Here is a 21,541-nt window from a genome sequence, read left to right as displayed (position 1 = left end):
GTTAAAACTCAATGCCTTAATATAATGGATAAAGCATGTGAGTGGATCGGCTTAATATTTTAATAAATATTTTTACGGTTTTACGCTATGGAGCCTATTGGTTTCTTTTGAGGTGCTTTTGGGTATGGAGCCAGCATTGAGTTTGTGAAGTGGACTACTGATGATCGTTACAGGCAGAGGGTGGCCTTGATATCCCTGCAGGCGCTGTTTGACCCAGTCTGATAGTGGGTCATATAATTGCGGTGAGTGATCCATCCTTAGGGTGTGGTGGTGGTACGCACTGTAAAGGCACTCTCCTGTTCCAGTCACAGCTGCGAGTCAAGTACAATAAAGGACTTGTGGACTTGGGTCTTAAACTCATGTTGGACTATATATGTGCGCTGTTTACGATATAATAGAATTTCTGATCGGATTGGTTGTAAATAATCTCCATTGGTGGACACAATCCATTATGAACAAGTGAAAAAAATGTCGGCCAAATGAATTTTCGTCGAACGAAAATTTGGATTTTCTTGGTGGTCGTGATAGATAGGAAGCAATGATTGGTTAGTTGATGGTGTAGTGAACGATTTTTCGTCCGATCAGAATTTCTGATCGCTCGAACGATTTTTCACTAGAAATTGGACCGTTAGTGGCCACCTTTAGTGGGAGAGGTAGGATAGGTAAAACTATCGGTAACATTAGTGATATTCTACTATTCTATTCTAGCATTATCAGGAACCTAACAGTAGATTATCAGTAATGTTACCGATATTCTACTAGCAACTTCTTCCAGCACCAAAATTTCAAGGCACCCTTTTTCTATGTATGCCTAAAGAGGACAGAGAGTGAAACAGACAGTAAACATGACATCTCTGCGCATTGTTAAAATTATGTTATCTAGAGCATGGCAGAGATGGGATCAAACGAAAGAAAAATTATTTCAGTTTTATTTTACGGATGTAAAAAAATAAAGCTATTAGAAAGACCAGAGCTTTTGCTTTAAACCAGAGTTCTGCCTTAACCTTTGCCCTACATTAACCAGAGATGCAATCTTAGAGACAAACTTCAAAACCAGTCATATCTGCCCAAGAAGCAGGCCTAGACAGGTGTGCACTTCCTGAGCAGCAGCTGTGCTCTCTTCCTGTTACACTTGTACATCCCACCTTGTCCTGGTTTTGAGAACTTTTTAAAAGTCAAATAAAAACTGAACTTTAGAGATTGTTTTGATTTTGACCCCAGGTCACTGTTTCTCATACAGATCTGTGTAAATAAATGTAGCATTTAAATACTTCAAATGTTTACAATGGGCTTGATTTACTAAAGCGTGCTAACACAGTTAGCGCGCCTAAAAGCTTTGCACGTGCAAACTAGGGTGCTAAGTAGTGTGCATGGGCAAAGCTGTTCCTGATCACGCGCTATTTGGTGCACGCGAAACGTCGCACTGGTGCGTGCGAAACATCACGCTGTCTGTGTGCAAAGTACGCTTATCAGGCTATTTTGCACATGGACGGTGCAACGTTTCGTGTGCACCCCGCAGCGCTAAACTTTGCGCGCATATTAGCGAGTGCAAAGCCACTTTGCACGTGCTAAGGGGCTTTTCACTGGCGTGCTAACACTTAGCCCGCTTTAGTGAATCAAGCCCAATGTTCCAAACTTGATGTCTGGCTTAGAAGTTGTGATGAGCACAAATTTCGCATAGACGTCATTTGGCATCCAAATTCGCAACAATGCAAAATCGTAATGCGAAATTAAGGGTAAAATCGTAATTCATTTCGTCTGTAACTATAATCATTCGTAATTTTCTCATAATTTTGTGACGAGTTTAGCGGTTAATAGCAAAGCCGCCGTACATGCTATTGCCACCAATTGCTACATACTGTATGTTTAAGAGAATTCTAGGTCCCTAATTCAACTAATCCCAGCCAGGGCACCAACTGCATGGAGTTTGCATGATCTCCCTGTGTCTGCATGGGTTTTCTTCAAGACTATATACTTTAAAGCGCTGTGTAAGATGTCAGCGCTATATGAATAGTAAATAATAATAGGTGTCTACCATTTTTTTTTGGGCCACTTCAGGTTCACTTTAAAGTCCTACTAAATCTAAATAAAAAGCTAGGTACATGAGCCCAGCAACTCTTAGCACCCCATGCCACTATTTTACCATATTTTTATCGTTGGTGTGGTGTGTTAAGCCTCCCTTCCCAGCAAAGATTGCAGCTCCGCTAGCTCCCAACAGGTGGAGTGTCCATGCTCATTTATTGCCTAGCAGTCGTGCACTGGAGCTAAGACCAGGAGAGATATAGAAACCTGAGCCACATTCTTAGCCAACAAGGGAGATGGAAGCTGCTTTGATAGGTTAAATTCTTTACTTCCTGGAACTACACTGCCTGTTCAAAAAAAAAAAAAAAAAGCCACACGCTAATACTTCAATGGACCGCCTTTAACTATGATTATGCCACACATTGCGTATGCATGATTTGGCCACCAGCGAGTTGGGTGGCGGGAGAGCTGAATGATGTCTCTCCCTGCTGCTGCTAAACTCACCAGCAGCTTTAAATACTATTCCCCCTCTGAGTAGTAGCAACTCGGAGGCAGGTGTAATTCAAGGTCTGGCGATCACTGGATTCCCGGATTAGTATTGCGCGGGGCACGCATTGCTGCTATGAAGGCGCCCAGCGCCAAACTTACCTGCTTCACACACATTTGCTACAGCATTGTTTTGATGACCTTCTGCAATGTCACATTTATTTCTAACAAGAGTTTAATTAATTTTTGGCCAAGATCTTGTAGAGGTGATTGGAGAGTCAAATGGTGCACAAATTATTCCCCAGCGCCTCCCAAAGATTCTCAATGGGGTTAAGGTCAGGACTCTGTGGTGGCCAATTCACATGTGAAAATGATTTCTCATGCTCCTTGAACCACTCTTTCACAATTTGAGCACAGTGAATCCTGGCATTGTCACCTTGGAATATGCCTGTGCCATTAGGGGGGATAGAATAAGCTAGTAGTAGACTAGTAGTCAGTATATCCAGGTAGGCAGCTGACCTCATTCTTTGGGAAATATCATCATCCATGAAGTAATTATCCAGTGGGAGGCACATTTCTTAGCAACATGCAGGTGGCAACTTTTTTTTGGAACAGGCGATGTACGTTCTAGGATTAGTTCACATACTAGCAGAGGTTTCTGCTGAACACTTATAAGGATCTGCATGTTCAGAGGAGGTGTGGCAGGCAGGGGTGTACCTGGGTAATATAGAGCCTATGGCAAACACTGAAATTGCGCCCCCCTTCCTCCGTCAGGGCCCATTTACCCTCTAAAAACGGCATCCTCTCCTCTCTTACGAACATGTGTTATTATGGTTGTCTGTGTTTTTTGGCTCGGGATATTGCTGAAGTTACTTTTTCGGAAATATGTCTTCCTATTCCCTCTCTGTCCACTTTCCTAACACTAAGACAAATGCACCCTACATAAAATTAAGTAGCCCCAGATAACAGAATTAATCTGATCTGAGGAAAGGCACAGCACAGGAGCAGGCAAAGTGGCGAAGCACAGGAGCAGGCAAAGTGGCGAAGCACAGGAGCAGGCAAAGTGGCGAAGCAAAGGAGCATGCATGGCGCCCATGGTGCCCATGGCACGATCCATGCCTGCACCCCTCTAGATACGCCTCTGGTGGCAGGAGAGTTTATTTGCCTCTTACATAATTTTGTGCTAAAATAAGTAACTTTCCCATTTCAGCAAGCTGGGGAATGAATGGGAAGGAAGGAAGGAAGGAGTATAGTCAAGACGAACAATAAAAAGGGTAACATAGAAATTGAGTGTGAACAATAAGCTATGGCAGGAGGGATTGAGTCCGAGATCTTTGTTGTATTGCTTACAGGGAGAGTTGTTTTAAGTGTCACCAACATTTCTGTCACAGTGACAAGTGACGGGGTCACAAAGGTACAGAAAAAAATCTGCAACAGTTTAAGTTACTAATTCAGTGATTCAATCAGATTGTTGTTTGATAAATGTTACCGAAAAAATGCAAAAAGTGCCATCACTGAGAGGATAAGCAAAGACAGGTAATCTTTATTGGGATGTGAGTGAAAAAACATCTAAGAAACACACATCTAAAACCACTTAAAATGAATGGTGGAGCATCATATACCAATAAAGATTGCCTGTATTTGCTTATCCTCTGAGTGATGGCACTTGCATTTTTTCGGTTTCTGAAGTTTTGTTGACGTCACTCCTGCAATTTTGCAGTGTGTAGGAGCTTTATGTGTGGTTGAGTCTGTGCAATTTTTTTTAGCTTTTCACTTGATAAATGTTACCCAACACAGCAGCCAGTTTATTGCTTTACCAGGGATAATTCTTACAAGTCTTTTTGTACTAGCTACAAAAATCTATATGGTTAAAATACATGAAAAAACGTCTGTAAGTGAAGAACCCACGTTGCCCTATTTAGTAAAGTGTGTCTTCTGTCACATTGTTCTGTGAGATATAAATCAAGATCTTACCTGAAAAAGCCACACCGACAGCAGTCAAACAAACCAGCATCACTTGAAAAAAGCATCCTTGGAGCCTTCCCATTCTCTACGCAGCTTATTACATAGCCCAGTCCTGACAGTCCAGGAAACTACATAGGGCTGCATGGCCATACTCTGAACAGAGGCAGCGAGGCGAGCTGTCACTGCACACATTCATGCCTAAAACAAACTGATACTTGGAAAGCTTGTTATACACAACAATGTGAGCCGTCTTCCTGGAAGGTGTGGCCAAGATGACACGAAGATATGAAACAACAACAAAGAATGTTTCAACTCATTCAAAACTTGTGTCATCCAGGATGATAGAAAGGGGCGTAACTAGAAATCACTGGGCCCCCCTGTGATACATTGCATGGGCGCCCCTCCTGCTTTCTGCACAGGTAAACTGAGAACCAATGTTCAGGTGGCTGGTGCACACTTGAATGTGTTTTTCCCATGCAGATAAAAACAGACAGCAGTGAAGCACTGCACACATTTTCTCGATCAATTACATTAGCCTCTGTTACAAAACGTGCATGTTTTCACACATACAGATGCACATGGTGTACTGAAAACGCAAGCAAAAAAAACACAGAAAACTGACAGATGAGTGTGCTCCCAGCCTCAGCTTTTTACACTCACTCTGTCCATCTCTGATGGAGCAGAACTGGCTCTGCAGACTTCTCCATCATTACTACAGTACAGAGCACTTGTGGAGGGAGGGGAGGGCGCAGGGCGAAGCTGCATACAAGAGCCTGCTGCACACTGAATATGGACTGTCTACAAAACTTTGTATGATTCCTTATTAGCAGCTGAGCAGACCGCAGTCATTAGAACAACTGTGCAGAGAACAGAAAGCTTTTTCTGTTCGTGCCCTTAGTTGACAGTCTCTCGGGGAAAATAAAGTTCTTTTCTGCTATTCTTGGGTCCCCCTGCGGCTGCATCCCTTGCAGGGTCTATTGTTACACCCCTGATGATAGAATAATAAGCTGAAAAGAAACATCAGCGTAGTTATATATATATATATATATACTAGCTGGTCGCCCGGCGTTGCCCGGGTATGTAATTGGCTAGTGTTAACTCTGCCCACTTTTTCTAATCCTAACACACAATTACTCAATGATGACCTAGTTTGTGAGCTTTGCGGTCTTTGGCATCAATAATTGGCATTGAAATGAAATAAAACTAATTGGCTGTGGCTCCACTCCTTTGAAAATCAATAGGTGAATTTTGATTAGCTTTTGTAGGCTCCACCCACTTTTCTGAATATTAATCCGAGTCACCCAGTGACCAACTGTGCAAAGTTTAAGAACCCTGCCATTGACAGACAGTGTAAGAATGGCTGCATTTTACATTCTGGCAGTGAAATTTGTATTTTTCTCCACCCACTGATGTCCTACTGTTTCCAGGGTATGTATTTGGCTGCTGTTGGCTGTGGCCACTTTTTCTAACCCTAACACACAATTGTCAATAGTCATTGACCAAGTTTGTGAGATTTGTGGTCTTTGGCATGAATAATTTTCATTGAAATGAAACACATCTGATTCACTGTTTGTGGCCCCACCCCTTTTCTAAATATTTTACCCCAGTCACCCAATGATCAACTATACCAGGTTTGAGGCTTGTGCCATTAACAGCGCAAAAATGGTAGCAATTAAATATTTGCCTTGAAAATCAATAGGTGAATTGTGATTGGTTTTTGTAGGCTCCACCCACTTTTCTGAATATTAATCCCAGTCACCCAGTGACCCACTGTGCAAAGTTTTAGAACCCTACAATTAATAGTGTAAGAATGGCTGCAGTTTACATTTTCCCAGTGAAATTTGTGTTTATCTCCGCCCACTGAAGACTCGGCATTGCCCAGGTATGTATTTGGCTGGTGTTGGCTCCACCTACTTTTTGTAACCCGAACACAAAATTACTTAAAGGGAAGGTTCAAGCAAAATAAAAAAATGAGTTTCACTTACCTGGGGTTTCTACCAGCCCCATGCAGCCATCCTGTGCCCTCGTAGTCACTCACTGATGCTCCAGTCCCCCGCTGGCAGCTTGCCGACCTCAGAGGTCGGCGGGCCGCATTGCGTACATTTTTACGCATTCCTGCTAGTGCAGGAACATTAACACATACAATTTTACGCGTTACTGGTTCAATGCGTAAATTTTTACGCATTGAACCAGTAATGCGTAAAATGTATGTGTAAATGTTCCTGCACTATCGGGAATGCGTAAAAATGTACGCAATGCGGCCCGCCGACCTCCCAGGTCGGCAAGCTGCCAGCAGGGGACTGGAGCAGCAGTGAGTGACTACGAGGGCACAGGATGGCTGCATGGGGCTGGAAGAAGCCCCAGGTAAGAGAAACTCATTTTTTTATTTTGCTTGGACATTCCCTTTAATGACGAAGTTTGTGAGCTTTGCGGTCTTTGGCATCAATAATTTGCATTGAAATAAAATAAATCTGATTGGCTGTGGCTCCACCCCTTTTCTGAATTTGAACCCCAATCACCCAATGTCCAACTGTACCAGGGACAGGTGATTAACAGTGCAAGAATGGCATCAATTAAATATTCCCCTTAAAGATTAATAGGTAGATTTTGATTGGCTTTTGTAGGCTCCACCCACTTTTCTGAATATTAATCTCAGTCACCCAGTGACCAACTGTGCAAAGTTTGAGAATCCTACCATTAATAGTGTAAGAATTGCTGCAGTTTACATTTTCTCAGTGAAATTTGTATTTGTCTCCGCCTACTGATGACCCAGCATTGCCCGATTATGTATTTGGCTGGTGTTGGCTGCGCCCACTTTTCCTAACCCTAACACCCATTTACTCAATGACCAAGTTTGTGAGCTTTGCGGTCTTTGGCATCAATAACCTGCATTAAAATGAAACAAATCAGATTGGCTGTTTGGGGCTCCACCACCTTATATAAATTTAAACCCCAGTCACGCAACGATCAACTGTACCAGATTTGAGGCTTGTGCCATTAACAGTGCAAGAATGGCAGCAATGAAATATTCCCCTGAAAAATCAATAGGTAATTTTTAATTGTTTTTTGTAGGCTCCACCCACTTTTCTGAATATTAACCCCAGTCACCCAGTAACCAACTGTGTAAAGTTTGAGAACCCTACCATTAACAGTGTAAGAATGGCTGCTGTTTACATTTTCCCCAGTAAAATTTGTATTTGTCTCCGCCCACTTATGACCCTGCGTTGCCCACTTATGTATTTGGCTGGTGTTGGCTGTGCCCACTTTCCTAACCCTAACACACAATTAATCAATGACTCAATTACCAAGTTTGTGAGCTTTGCGGTGTTTGGCAACAATAATTTGCATTGGAATGAAACAAATCTGATTGGCTATTTGTGGCTCCACTCCCTTTCTGAAATTGAACCCTAGTCACCCAATGATCATCTGTACCAGGTTTGAGGTTTGTGCCAGTGCAAGAATGGCAGAAATGTAAATATACCCCTTGAAAATCAATAGGTGAATTTTGATTGGCTTTTATAGGCTCCAACCACTTTTCTGAATAATAATCCTAGTCACCCAACGACCAACTGTGCAAAGTTTGAGAACCCTACCATTAACAGTGTAAGAAAAACAAAAGTTTGCTTTCTTAAAACAGAAAGAATTTGCGATAATTCCGGTTAGAGTGAGCTTGAGATGTCTCCCAGGCACCACTGCTGAATATATGCACATTAACCATTATTACCCTTAGAAGCTAAACACACCTCCAGAACTGCTGGAATGCAATGATGTGTCAGCTTGTTAATTTGTACAGAGCCATAATAACCCAACATGCATACAGACTGTTTTAGATTGTTTGATCCTCATCAGTGCATGGCATGGATTAATTTGGCTCTATGCAGTAGGGCTTGTAACACCGAGAGGTACAGACTAACCAGCAAGCTCATGGTGACCCAGAACTCATTGGAGTGTGTAAGAGACTACAATGGTCCTAAAAGCCCCCTTACTAAGATGTTAAGAAAAACAAAAGTTTGCTTTCTTAAAACAAAAATAATTTGCGATAATTCAGGTTAGAGTGAGCTTGAGATTTCTCCCAGGGCATCACTGCTGCAAATTAACCATTCTACCCTTAGAAGTTAAACACACCTCCAGTGTAACAGTGTAAGAATGGCTGCAGTTTACATTTTCCAGTATTTGTCTCTTTTTGGTTATGGGAATAAAAAGTATCCTATACTTTATTCCAGGTAATGTACTATGTGTGTGCCAAATTTCATTCAAATCCGTTCAGCCGTTTTTGCGTGATCGAGTAACAAACATCCAAACTTTCCCATTTATTATATTAGTAGGATATATATATATATCATATGTGACACTGGTACATTGGAGTTTTACTGAAAAATGAAAAGTGCTCTCATGGAAAATTTGAAGGCCGCTTTCACACTTACACCACTGCGTCATGCAAAACCTGTGCATCACAACACAGAAACAATGATAGCCCTATGGGGCTATCACAATGATTGCAGTGTGGCTCAGTGAATATTGATGCAGCAGGGAGTAGCTAGAAATTATGGGGCACCATAGCAAAATTTTGATTGAGGCACCCCAACATTTTTTTATAAGGTACCTTTATGCCCCATGTCGCCCCCCAGTATAGGGATCTGGAGATAGTCCCCAGTATAAGGTCACCCCCATGTATAGGTAGACACATTATAGTAACTAGAGGTACTCCCTAGTATGGATAGCCAGAGGTGCCCCCAGTATAAGTAGCCAGATTAGCCTCCCTTAAGTATAGGTATGAGGCAGTGGACTCCCTTAATGGCAGATGAGACCACCAGACCCCTTTGGCTATGGGCCACATATCAGCATAACCGCTGCTATGGTGATCTCTATGCCACTGTGACGCAATAAGGCACTGCATGCATTGTGTTAACAGTACATCATGCCCATTTGCACTGGAGGTGAGGCATGCTTGAATAGTAGTCTATGCCCACAATGTACTGCGCAGTGCGACCTTAAAGGAAGGTTGTGGTGCAATTGAAAAACAATTGCATCACAGCAAGGACTCGATTCACTAGTGCAAACAGCTTTACTTTGCATGATAAGCAAAGGTTTGTGCGCGACCACCTGCGCTTTTCACGTGAAGTAACGATGTTTGCGCGTGCGTTATCACACTTTAGTGAATCGAGCCCCAAGTGTGAGAGGGCCTGAATCAGCAGTACCTTCCTTGAAGTGAAACTCCACTGATTAATACATGTATCAGTTCTTCATGAGACTTTTCGAATTTAGCGGCATAAACCTGCTGAAGAGGTTAAGCTGGAAAAATGGGCACAGGAGCCGTGTTCAAAAAAGGGGCGCCACTATGCAAATTGCAGCATTACATAGCAGGCGTTGTGCCAGCTATGTAATGTCACAGTTTGCATAGTGGGAAGCCTCAGCACCCGCATTTTATCGGGCGCATCCGTGCACCAAAATTTCCAATGCCGCAAATTGTAGCTTTGTGGCGGGGGGTTAGGTTAAAGTTATGCGACATGGGGGTGGTGGTTAAGTGTTAGGCGCCACCTGGGGGGGATTAAAGGTTAGGCATCGGTAGAGGGTAGGTTAAGGGTCAGGTATCGATAGTGGGAGGGTCAAAGGTTAGGCATCTATAGAGGGAGGGCTGTGTGAGAGCAGGGTTAGGTTAAAGAGAATCTGTACTCTAAAATTCTTACAATAAAAAGCATACCATTCTCTTCATTATGTTCTCCTGGGCCCCTCTGTGCTGTTTCTGCCACTCCCTGCTGCAATCCTGGCTTGTAATTAACAGTTTTAGGCAGTGTTTACAAACAGCTTACTGTGTGACTCATGCAGAGCTTGGAGAGGGTGTGTAAAGCAGACAAGCAGTGCTGCACATTCCACACATTCCAGCCTCAGCCCGACAGAAGATAAGATTTATTACAGAGACAGTGCAACTAGAAAATGCTGCAGTAAGACAGACCACATTAGAACAGGCATAGGAACTTATAGGATAGAAGAAATAAAGCTGAACATTTTGTTACAGAGTCTCTTTAAGTCATAGAAAAATAGTGGTAAAGATTACCAATATTTTCCTATCGGAATTAAATAGTACAATATCGATTATTATACAGATATTCTACTAGCAGCAATCGCATGCGTCTTTTTTTTTTCCAGGCACCATTATTACATGAATGCCTGAAGAGGCTCCTCAGCATAAAAAATGCCAATATTTCAATCACCCTTTCCAGATCTCTGTGTTTATAAGATTTTCTATCGCCTGAAATGATTGGTAGTACTATAAGACACTAATTTTTTGTACAAATCTTCTTAAAGGACTACGAATGCAAAAAAATTGTAAAAGTTAAAATGCATGTGTATGCGTATATACTGTATATAAAATATACATTTGTTCCACAGTAAAATGCACTATATTTTTTTCCTATGTTGCTGTCACTTACAGTAGGTTATAAAAATCTGACAGATGATACAGGTTTTGAACTAGTCCATCTACTCATAGGAGATTCTCAGGATTTTTTAAAACCACTCTCTACTCAAATGTTTTAACATTTTGGTTTCATTCATGAAGACACACTAAAGCGATTGTTTTCTGATCACAGATCTCCACCTGCTGGCCAGTCACTATACTTACAACTAGCTGCCCAGTGATAAAAATACAATCTTCATTCCTGAATGGAAACGTTTATACAAAAAAATAAAAGTTTCTCCTCATTAAAAAGCCGATATTGATCTGTGTCTTAGCTGCCTATTAACCTCCTTGGCGGTTAATTTTTTTTTTTCTAATTTAAAAAAATCCTTTTTTTTTAAATTTTTTTTTTTGTTTCATGTAAAGCTACCAGAGTGGTAGCTACATGAAACACCACTAGAGGGCGCATGTGGCCCTCTAGTCCGATCGTCGCCGGCATCTATAGCAAACAGGGGAACGCGTATATAACGCGTTCCCCTGTTTGGCTTCTCCTGTCGCCATGGCGACGATCGGGATGACGTCATGGACGTCAGCCGACGTCCTGACGTCAGGCACACCCGATCCAGCCCATAGCGCTGCCCGGAACTCATTGGTCCGGGCAGCGCAGGGCTCTGGCGGGGGGGGGGGGGCCCTCTTCAGCCGCTGCGTGCGGCCGATCGCCGCAGAGCGGCGGCGATCAAGCTGTGCGCGCGGCTAGCAAAGTGCTGGCTGCGCGCACAGCAATTTACAGCGCACAAATCGCCCCACCAGGGGCTGAGATCTCCCCCTGCGCGGCATAGCCCGAGCTCAGCTCGGGCTTACCGCCAGGGAGGTTAAGTAAAATGAATAGCTGATATTTTTATATTGAACAGCAAAGAAAGAACAGATTGACACATAGGAATATGTTTACTTGTATAGCCTTGTGCAGTGTTGTATAACAGTTTGTTACCTCTCTGTCTGTCACCCCTTGCATTGTCTGTATCCCTATTTATTGTCCAGCACTGCATAATATGTTAGTGCTTTATAAATACAATAAATAATAATAATGTACTTAGGTTGGGGGAAATAAGTAAGATAATCCAGCAAATTGGCACCATTATTTTCTTAAAATATAAATCCGGGATTTCTAAAAAATTAAGATTCACTTACCTGGGGCTTCCTCCAGCCCCTGGAAAGCTATGTGTCCCTCACTACAGGTTCACCCAGACCGGTCTCCCTAGGTCCCCTCCGTAGCAGCCGCCAACTCAGCTAGGTCGGTTGCCTCTGCTCATGTGTGGCCTTGCCACTCGCCGTCGTGTTCCCGTGGCCGGGAGCATTGTGCACAGGGGCAGTACTCCTGTGCCTGCACAGAACGTGTCAGCAAGCGGCGGGGCCACTCTCTCGCGCAAAGGCAGCTGGCTTGGCAGGGATTGGCAGCTGCTACAGAGCGGTCACCGGCTTAGAGCGGAGCTGTGGCGAGGGACACATAGGCTTCCAGGGGCTGGAGGAATCCCCAGGTACAGTAAATAATTTTTTTTTTTTTTTTTTTAGAAATCCGAGATGTATCCTCTAATGAGTTGCTGTTGTGTAGCACTAGCAAAATCTGCATCCTTTAGCTGGGTGATATAAGCAGTGCTGTGGAGTCGGAGCAATTTTTTGGTACCTGGAGTCGGAGTTGGTGGTTTCAATAAACTGAGGAGTCGGATGATTTTTGTATCAAATGCATAGCTTTTGTAAAAGTTAGACTAAGGAGTCGGAGTCAAGGAGTTGCAGTCGGAGCAATTTTGGGTACCTGGAGTCGGTGGTTTCTTAAACTGAGGAGTTGGATGATTTTTGTACCAACTCCACAAGTCTGGATATAAGAACACAAAGATAGTTATTTAAAGGTTACTGATGATGCAGTCACAAGCACCATACTCACAGCAAGAACCTATGCTTATTGAATCAATACAGCAAGGATTTATTAACCTTCCTGGCATTCGATTTCCCCAGGATTTCTTTGCAAAATGTGGTTTAATTAATTTCAAATAATTTTCAAACTTTCTTTTTTTTTGTACATTGACTAATTGATTTTCTTTTTGTGTTTGTTGGGCAGATTTACAAACAGGACAAGGAATGGGGAAATTTCTGCCGACTGTGGACACACAGCAATAAACAGACGGTCTGACCCTTCTCCAAACCTCCCCAATTAAAATATTGGCTAGGAAGTATGTATAAAAATACACCAGAAAGTAGCAGAAGTCTATTAGAAACACACTTTGAAAAATTATGTACCGTATTGCTCAGTGAAGTACAAAACCATGATATTGATGCTTATCGTTTCTAAATTTCACATCATGTAGCCAATTCACTTGCTGTCCAAACTCCACAGAAAATTGTTAATTCACTTTCAAGAGACTGAAGAAACCAAACTGATTGAATATTATTAGCATATCAATTGTACTGCTAAACATTTATATAGCAGTCTTTAACCTTTTGTCAGCATGTACCATTTGCAATATAATGGTTCCTTGTAAAACAGATGGCAAGGGTTAACTCTCATTTGTAGGCGGGATTAAACTCATGTGTAGCTGAACTTTTTTTTTTTCTTTCTTAACAAAAGGAAGTCTTCTGGTAACTGAGTGGCTTCTCTGTGGAGCAAATTTCCTTTCAACATAAAGAAGCAGTTAAAAGAAAATCAGATTACGTAAACTTAGAAGCATTACTAAGTACTTAACTCACAGCCAAGTGTACTTTTAATAGAAAAGCTTAAATTATTACATAATTCTATGTGACCAGTTCTAACTTTTACTTTCTTTCCATTAGCAACATTAAAAGGCTAATTCAGAAAACTTAAGGAACTGGTTTTAAGAAGCATTAGCTAAATTTACTAATTACTTTATACTTGTATCTTAAATTATTCTCCAAAGGTGGTAATAATTGTAGGGAAGAAAGGTTAAATCAAAATACATACTAATAATAATACTAACAACAAAAACAGAAAAATTAGGAAATAAAAGTATAGTGTGATAACTACTAAAAAAAAAAATAGTAATACAAAATTGCTGCAAATAGTGTTCAAATAGATAATTACAAGAGCTTTTATGATATGTATAGAAATAAGAAAAACACTGTTGCATTGGCCGGGAATCGAACCCGGGCCTCCCGCGTGGCAGGCGAGAATTCTACCACTGAACCACCAATGCTTGATATACACTAAAGCTTTCAGAGCTTTATGCAGCTGCGCTTCTATTTTAAGACACGAGGATTGTAAAACACACCCACAGGATATTATGGTAATCAGTGCTTGTAACAGCCCGGCTAGCTCAGTCGGTAGAGCATGAGACTCTTAATCTCAGGGTCGTGGGTTCGAGCCCCACGTTGGGCGATAGCTTTTTACATATTAGCAACACAAAAAAAGCCTTTCGTGTTTTAAATGCAGCATAGACATTGCTAAACACTGTTGCACAATCACCAGAAATATCAGTCTCAATTCTCCTTTCAAAAGCACCACACATTTAATACAGCAAGCAGCATGGTTAAAAAAACAGTATCTCTTAGAAAAAATCTAAATGAAATGCAAATATAGCTGTAAAAATCAGTCATAATTATTTAACCTTTATGTGAGAACAGTATACAATTCACTGCTTTGCAATTCTTTCCCCTTCTTTGGTGTTGGGGAGGAGGCATGGCTTTCTTTACATTGAAACGTACTGTACACAATTCATCATCTTAGTATATGCTTATTTTTCAAGAAAGACTGGCACAAAAATAAATAAATGTAAAAAAAAAATAAAAAAAATTAATAATCATTATTATAATGCAACTGTGCTATGTACAGTTTACTAATCATTTGTAATCTGTTTATAATGCTGTACATGCAGTGCATTTATCTACACATGGATTTATTCGAACACCTTAATGTACACCTTTTCTTTAGGAAAGAAACTGGCAAAAGAAAAAAAAAAAAAAGATCAACCCTTTTTCTCCTTCAACTAACGCAACGCAATTACAGTGCATTCGGAAAATATTCACTGCGCATTACTATTTCCACATTTTGTCACGTTACAGCCGTATTCCAAAATGGATTAAATTATTTTTTTACCCTCAGAATTCTACACACAACACCCCACAATGTCAACGTGAAAAAAACTTTACTTGAGATTTTGGAAAACGTATTAAAAAAAACAAAAAAAAAAACCTGAGGCATCACACGTACATAAGTATATACAGGTTTACCGTTGATGCATTAGGCCAGGGGTGCCTCTAGTCATTTTGTCACTCCAGGCGAGAAAACCTGTGGCGCCCCCCCCCCCCAGGAAAATAATCATAATGCAGCATCGTTTCACCAGAAAATAATCATAATGCGGCAGTGTTTCACCAGAAAATACACTTATTGCAGCAGCAGTTCACCGGAAAATATTCATAAGGTGGCAGCGTTTCACCAGAAAATACACTTATTGCAGCAGCATTTCACCAGAAATTAATCATAGGACAGCAGCGTTTCACCAGAAAATAATCGTAATGGGGCAGCGTTGTCAGAAAATAATCGTAATGCGGAAGCGTTTCACCAGACAATATGTCACACTCACCATGGCGGCCGGTCACGACATTCGGGGATGCCTTCCCTGGTGCGCACGCGCAGGGGCTCATTCGCTGTCCTGTGTTCACTTCAGCTGCGGCGCGCGGCGCGGCGCGCAGAGCGCATGCGCGCAAAGTATTGCGCGCGCATGAAGTTGCGCGCGCATGCGCATGTGCCGCTGCGCGCGTGTACGCGTGCGCATGCGCAGAGCACTGCGCACGTCCAGCGCATGCGCAGGGCGTTAATTTCGGCGCCAATTTCAACTATATAAGCAGCACTGCCCTTTACTGCAGTGCTGCTCGTTCTGACAGTTTGGCTAGCCTGTTTGGTGAACCGTGTTCCTGCATTTCTGATTCTGATTTGATTCCCTGTTGTGACCTTGGCCTGTGACCCCGACTTCCGCTGATCTCTGCCTGCCCTGACCTCTGGCTTGTTCCTGGATTCCCGCTGTCTGCCGCCTGCCCCGACCTTTGGCCTGTGTACCCGATACCGCTGATACCCGCCTGCCCTGACCTTTGGCTTGTGACCTCGACCTCTGTTGCACTCTGCCTGGCCTGGATTTACAATCATCGTTTGACCCAGCATACTCCACAATTAGTGTCACCTGTTCTCCTGACCACTCGCTGAGGCTATCCCAGTAGTGACCTGGTAGGGCACTAGGCAGCTAAGTTCCACTTCCCCCTCCTGGGGTTGTGGTCCTGCACTCCCCTCAAGGGGGTGTGGGTGAAGACCCGTGGTCACCTAGACTCCACTACTGGGTAACGCCTCTTCCTTCGTGGGAGGGTCAACAGGGACTGAAGAGAAACCTAACCAGGACCTAACAGTAACGAGCAGCCAGGATGGACACTAGTGGAGCTCGTTCTCCTGTGGAGATTTTGTATGAACTGGTCACGCAACTGCGTGTCTCCATCGATGAAGTCCAGAAGGGTTATCAGGAGATCCGGGACCAACTTCGCGGCACTCTTCCCGCTGCTGACGGAGCGTCGGCTCCTGCCTCGGCCCCTGTCCCTGCTCCTGCGATGCTTCCTCCAGCCGGTGATGGGACAGCCCCAGTAGAGGGGGCTGCTGTCCTTCTGCCCGAACCCAGACTACCTTTACCTGAGCGGTTCTCGGGAGATCGCTCCAAGTTCAGGTGGTTTCAGAGCGCCTGTCGTCTCCACTTCTCACTGATGCCTCGTACCTACGCGAATGAGGAGATAAAAGTTGGAGCTGTCATTTCACTTCTCCAAGGGGAACCCCAAGCTTGGGCCCTTCGGTTGGTGGAGCAACGTCATCCTTCTCTCAGTAGTCTCAATACCTTTTTTGAAACTATGGCGGAGATTTATGACGACCCTGGGAGGGCAGCTTCGGCTGAGACTGCTCTTCAATCTCTGAAGCAAGGCAGGAGACCGGTGGAAGAGTATGTTATGGATTTCCGCCGCTGGGAAGCAGACACCACCTGGAACGACTCCGCGCTCCGATTCCAGTTTCGCCAAGGCCTCTCAGATACACTCAAGGATGAGCTTGCCAGGGTCGGAGTTCCTGAATCGTTAAAGGATCTGATCCAGTTATCTATCCAGATAGACAGGCGTCTAAGGGAGAGAAGGGCCGAGAGATCAGGAGCTGTCAGACCAGCCTGGAGCCTGCCTGCTCCTAAAGTATCTTCTGCCCCTGTGCCTTTTACTCCTACAGTCCAAGACGAACCTGAACCAATGCAGATAGGCCTGGCTCGCCCGGCCATTTCACAGGAAGAAAGACAACGCCGGAGGTCGTCCAATCTATGCTTATACTGCGGGGCGTCCGGTCACTTCCGCATCAACTGCCCGGTCAGACCCACTGGTGAGCCTGAGATTCTAATATGCGCTAGTGGTTTTCCTTCTCCTCCGCTTATTTCCTCTCATATACCACTCACCCTCTCGTTACAGGGCCCGCAAGGAAGAACCGTTACGATTAAGGCCATCGTGGACTCAGGAGCCTGTTCTTGTTTTCTGGACTGTCAAGTGGCTCAACAACTTATGCTTCCCACTTGCCGGAAACGCCTACCTCTAGCCATCCAGCTGGCAGATGGATCAGCTATCGGCTCCGGCCCTATCACTATGGAAACTTTGCCACTTCTGGTCACCATCCAAGGGGAGCATCAGGAATATCTAAGCTTTGATCTGCTGCCCTCTCCTTTGTTTCCTGCGATCCTAGGCATGCCCTGGTTAAAGACCCATAATCCTACCATCGATTGGGTTTCTCACGAGGTATCCTTTCCCTCTGACTACTGCCGACGCTCTTGCTTTCCACGAGCGGGGACTCTGTTCTGTTTGAACTCTCCTAAGAAAGACATCATCCCCGCAGCATACCATGATTTCTTGGATGTCTTTGACAAATCTAAAGCAGACACTCTTCCTCCTCATCGTCCGTACGATTGTCCTGTCGAACTCCAACCGGGAGCTCCCATTCCTTACGGAAGAACATATCCACTCTCGGAACCTGAGACTCTAGTACTTAAAGACTATATTGAAGAGAATCTTAGGAAGGGATTCATTCGGCCATCTACTTCTCCTGCTGGGGCTGGAATCTTCTTTGTTGAGAAAAAAGATGGCTCCCTTCGACCGTGTATAGATTACCGGGAACTCAACAAGATTACCATCAAGAACCGGTACCCTCTACCTCTCATGCCTGACTTGTTTCAGAGACTCCGTTCCGCTTGCATCTTCTCTAAGTTGGACTTGCGAGGAGCCTACAACTTGATCCGAATCCGCGAGGGAGATGAGTGGAAAACTGCCTTCCGGTCCCGGTTTGGGCATTTTGAGTACTTGGTGATGCCCTTTGGGCTGTGCAACGCCCCGGCAACTTTCCAACACTTTGTAAACGATATTTTCAGAGACTATATCGATAATTTCATGGTAGTCTATTTAGACGACATCCTGATCTTTTCTCCATCCCAAGAAGAACACCAGAAGCATGTGAGGAAAGTTTTAAGTCGTCTTCGCACGCACGGACTCTATGCCAAGCCTGAAAAGTGCGAATTTAATAGGGAGAATATTCAGTTTCTAGGCCTCAAGATATCCCCGGGAGGAGTGGAGATGGACCCTCAGAAGGTCTCAGCTATCCTCGATTGGCCTGTCCCCGTGGATCGAAGGTCTGTACAGCGTTTTATTGGCTTTGCCAATTTCTACAGAAAATTCATCCAGAACTTCTCACGGATAGTAGCTCCTATCACTCAGCTGACCAGTACTCGTCAGACCTTTCGGTGGACTCCTGAAGCTCAATCCGCGTTTGAGAAGCTGAAAGCCCGCTTTACCTCCGCACCCATACTGAAACACCCTGATCCCTCCAAAGCCTTTGTGTTGGAGGTGGACGCCTCTGAAGTGGCCGTGGGTGCTATCCTGTCCCAGCGTTTCGGCCCGAAGGCTGTTCTTCATCCAGTAGCTTTCTTTTCTAGGAAGTTGAGCACAGCTGAAAAGAACTATGATGTGGCTGACCGGGAACTCTTGGCGATTAAAGCAGCTCTCGAGGAGTGGCGTTATCTCCTGGAGGGTGCGGAGCAACCTATTCTGATACTCACCGATCACAAGAACCTGGAGTATCTCCGGACTGCGAAGAGGTTGAGACCCCGACAAGCCCGGTGGTCCCTCTTCTTCTCCAGGTTTAACTTTCATCTGACTTATCGTCCTGGGGCTAAGAACTCTAAACCTGATGCCCTGTCCAGAATGTACCAACCAGAAGCTACTGCTGATCCCACTCCTGAGAACATCTTGTCCTCTCAACATTTTCTTCTCCTGCAGTCTAGCTTGCTGGATCATCTCAGACAAGTCTCCTCCTGTCTCAGCACGGTTCCAGAGTTACCGCTAAAGGAGGGTCTTTACTACTTCCAGGACAAGATCTATGTGCCCGCTGACGCTCGTTTGGCTGTTCTTCAATCCTGTCACGACAACCGTCTAGCCGGACACTTTGGGGTCACTCGGACTCGAGAACTTCTCCAGAGAAATTTCTGGTGGCCGGAACTTTCCAAGGATTGCAACTCCTTTGTTTCTTCATGTGAGATCTGTGCCCGTTCCAAGAGCACCCGTACTCGACCCTGGGGCCTTTTGAATCCCTTGCCTGTTCTAACTCGACCATGGAAGGACATTGCCTTGGATTTTGTGGTGGAATTGCCTCCTTCTGAAGGGTTTACCACTATCCTGGTGGTCGTAGACCGGTTCTCAAAGATGGCCCATTTCTTACCTTTCAAACAGATTTCCTCTGCCGCAGAGACTGCTCAGGTGTTCATCCGAGAAATTGTCCGTCTCCACGGATTGCCGTCGGATATTGTTTCCGATCGTGGGTCGCAGTTCACCTCTAAGTTTTGGCAAGAACTCTGCAAGGGCCTGGGAATTAATCTTTCCCTCTCATCTGGGTATCATCCTCAGTCCAATGGGCAAACGGAGCGGACGAACCAGACCTTGGAGCAATACATCAGGTGCTTTACCTCCGCCTCCCAAGACGATTGGTTTCCGCTGTTGGCGTCGGCTGAATTTGCCTTTAATAATTCCGCACATGCATCCACGCATAAGTCTCCATTCTTTATCAACTATGGCTTCCATCCTTCGTTCTTGCCTGGGTTGGATATTTCCTCACCCTGTCCTGGGGTACAGGAGAGGCTCTCATCGCTCCAAAAGAACTTTGATATTGTTCACCAAGCTCTGAAAGCAGCACAAGAGAGCGGAAAAAGATTTGCTGACAGACGCAGAAGAGAAACTCCAGCTCTTATCCCGGGGGATCTAGTCTGGTTATCGACTATCAATCTCAAACTTCACTGCCCTTCTAAAAAGTTAGCACCAAAATTCATCGGTCCGTTTCCTATCCTGCAGCAAATTAATCCGGTGGCATTCAAGATATCTCTTCCCGCATCCTTACGAATTCACCCGGTCTTTCACGTTTCCTGCCTGAAGAAGGTGGTGCCTAATAGCTTTCCGGGCCGGTCTTCTCTTCCTCCTCCGCCAGTTCTAGTTGATGGCTCAGAAGAATTCGAGATAGAAAAGATTCTGGACAGCAGGAGAGTGAGAAATTCCCTTCAATATCTCATTAAATGGAAAGGGTATGGAATGGAGGAGAATTCCTGGGAACCTGCAAACAATGTACATGCTCCTGGACTGGTGAGAAGGTACCATTTAAGATTCCCTGATAGGCCAGGTCCTAGGGGCACCCGGAGGTTGCCCCTGGGGGGGGGGGGGCAATGTCACACTCACCATGGCGGCCGGTCACGACATTCGGGGATGCCTTCCCTGGTGCGCACGCGCAGGGGCTCATTCGCTGTCCTGTGTTCACTTCAGCTGCAGCGCGCGGCGCGCAGTGCGCATGCGCGCAAAGTATTGCGCGCGCATGAAGTTGCGCGCGCATGCGCGTGTGCCGCTGCGCGCGTGTACGCGTACGCATGCGCATGCGCAGAGCACTGAGCACGTCCCGCGCATGCGCAGGGCGTTGATTTCAGCGCCAATTTCAACTATATAAGCAGCACTGCCCTTTACTGCAGTGCTGCTCGTTCTGACAGTTTGGCTAGCCTGTTTGGTGAACCGTGTTCCTGCATTTCTGATTCTGATTTGATTCCCTGTTGTGACCTTGGCCTGTGACCCCGACTTCCGCTGATCTCTGCCTGCCCTGACCTCTGGCTTGTTCCTGGATTCCCGCTGTCTGCCGCCTGCCCCGACCTTTGGCCTGTGTACCCGATACCGCTGATACCCGCCTGCCCTTACCTTTGGCTTGTGACCTCGACCTCTGTTGCACTCTGCCTGGCCTGGATTTACAATCATCGTTTGACCCAGCATACTCCACAATTAGTGTCACCTGTTCTCCTGACCACTCGCTGAGGCTATCCCAGTAGTGACCTGGTAGGGCACTAGGCAGCTAAGTTCCACTTCCCCCTCCTGGGGTTGTGGTCCTGCACTCCCCTCAAGGGGGTGTGGGTGAAGACCCGTGGTCACCTAGACTCCACTACTGGGTAACGCCTCTTCCTTCGTGGGAGGGTCAACAGGGACTGAAGAGAAACCTAACCAGGACCTAACACAATACACGTAATCCGAGCAGAGGGAAAGAGTAGAGAGGGAGAGGCAGCGTAAGATGTAAGAGGGGGGTAGAGGAACAGA

The 21,541-nt window shown here is 44.8% G+C and overlaps 1 protein-coding gene and 2 non-coding genes across 4 annotated transcripts in view; 1 reads left to right on the top strand and 2 right to left on the bottom strand.

The window, feature by feature from the left end:
• The window catches only part of IL20RB (interleukin 20 receptor subunit beta), a 79,764-nt gene extending 75,099 nt beyond the window's left edge, over window positions 1-4,665 (bottom strand). For both annotated transcript variants that reach the window (XM_068280405.1, XM_068280406.1), the window contains exon 1: window positions 4,483-4,665. In XM_068280405.1, the coding sequence (XP_068136506.1) occupies window positions 4,483-4,555 (73 nt within the window). In that variant the 5' untranslated portion in view covers window positions 4,556-4,665. The remainder of the gene's footprint in view (window positions 1-4,482) is intronic.
• Window positions 4,666-14,002: 9,337 nt separating this feature from the next.
• TRNAG-GCC (transfer RNA glycine (anticodon GCC)) lies at window positions 14,003-14,073 on the bottom strand. The gene has a single exon. It is a non-coding gene; the product is annotated as a tRNA-Gly (tRNA).
• A 109-nt stretch (window positions 14,074-14,182) lies between these two features.
• TRNAK-CUU (transfer RNA lysine (anticodon CUU)) lies at window positions 14,183-14,255 on the top strand. The gene has a single exon. It is a non-coding gene; the product is annotated as a tRNA-Lys (tRNA).
• The last annotated feature ends 7,286 nt before the right edge of the window (window positions 14,256-21,541 follow it).

The sequence above is a fragment of the Hyperolius riggenbachi genome, chromosome 4 (genome assembly GCF_040937935.1).
Source record: "Hyperolius riggenbachi isolate aHypRig1 chromosome 4, aHypRig1.pri, whole genome shotgun sequence".
Taxonomy (NCBI): domain Eukaryota; kingdom Metazoa; phylum Chordata; class Amphibia; order Anura; family Hyperoliidae; genus Hyperolius; species Hyperolius riggenbachi.
This window is presented reverse-complemented; position numbering and strand designations above follow the sequence as displayed.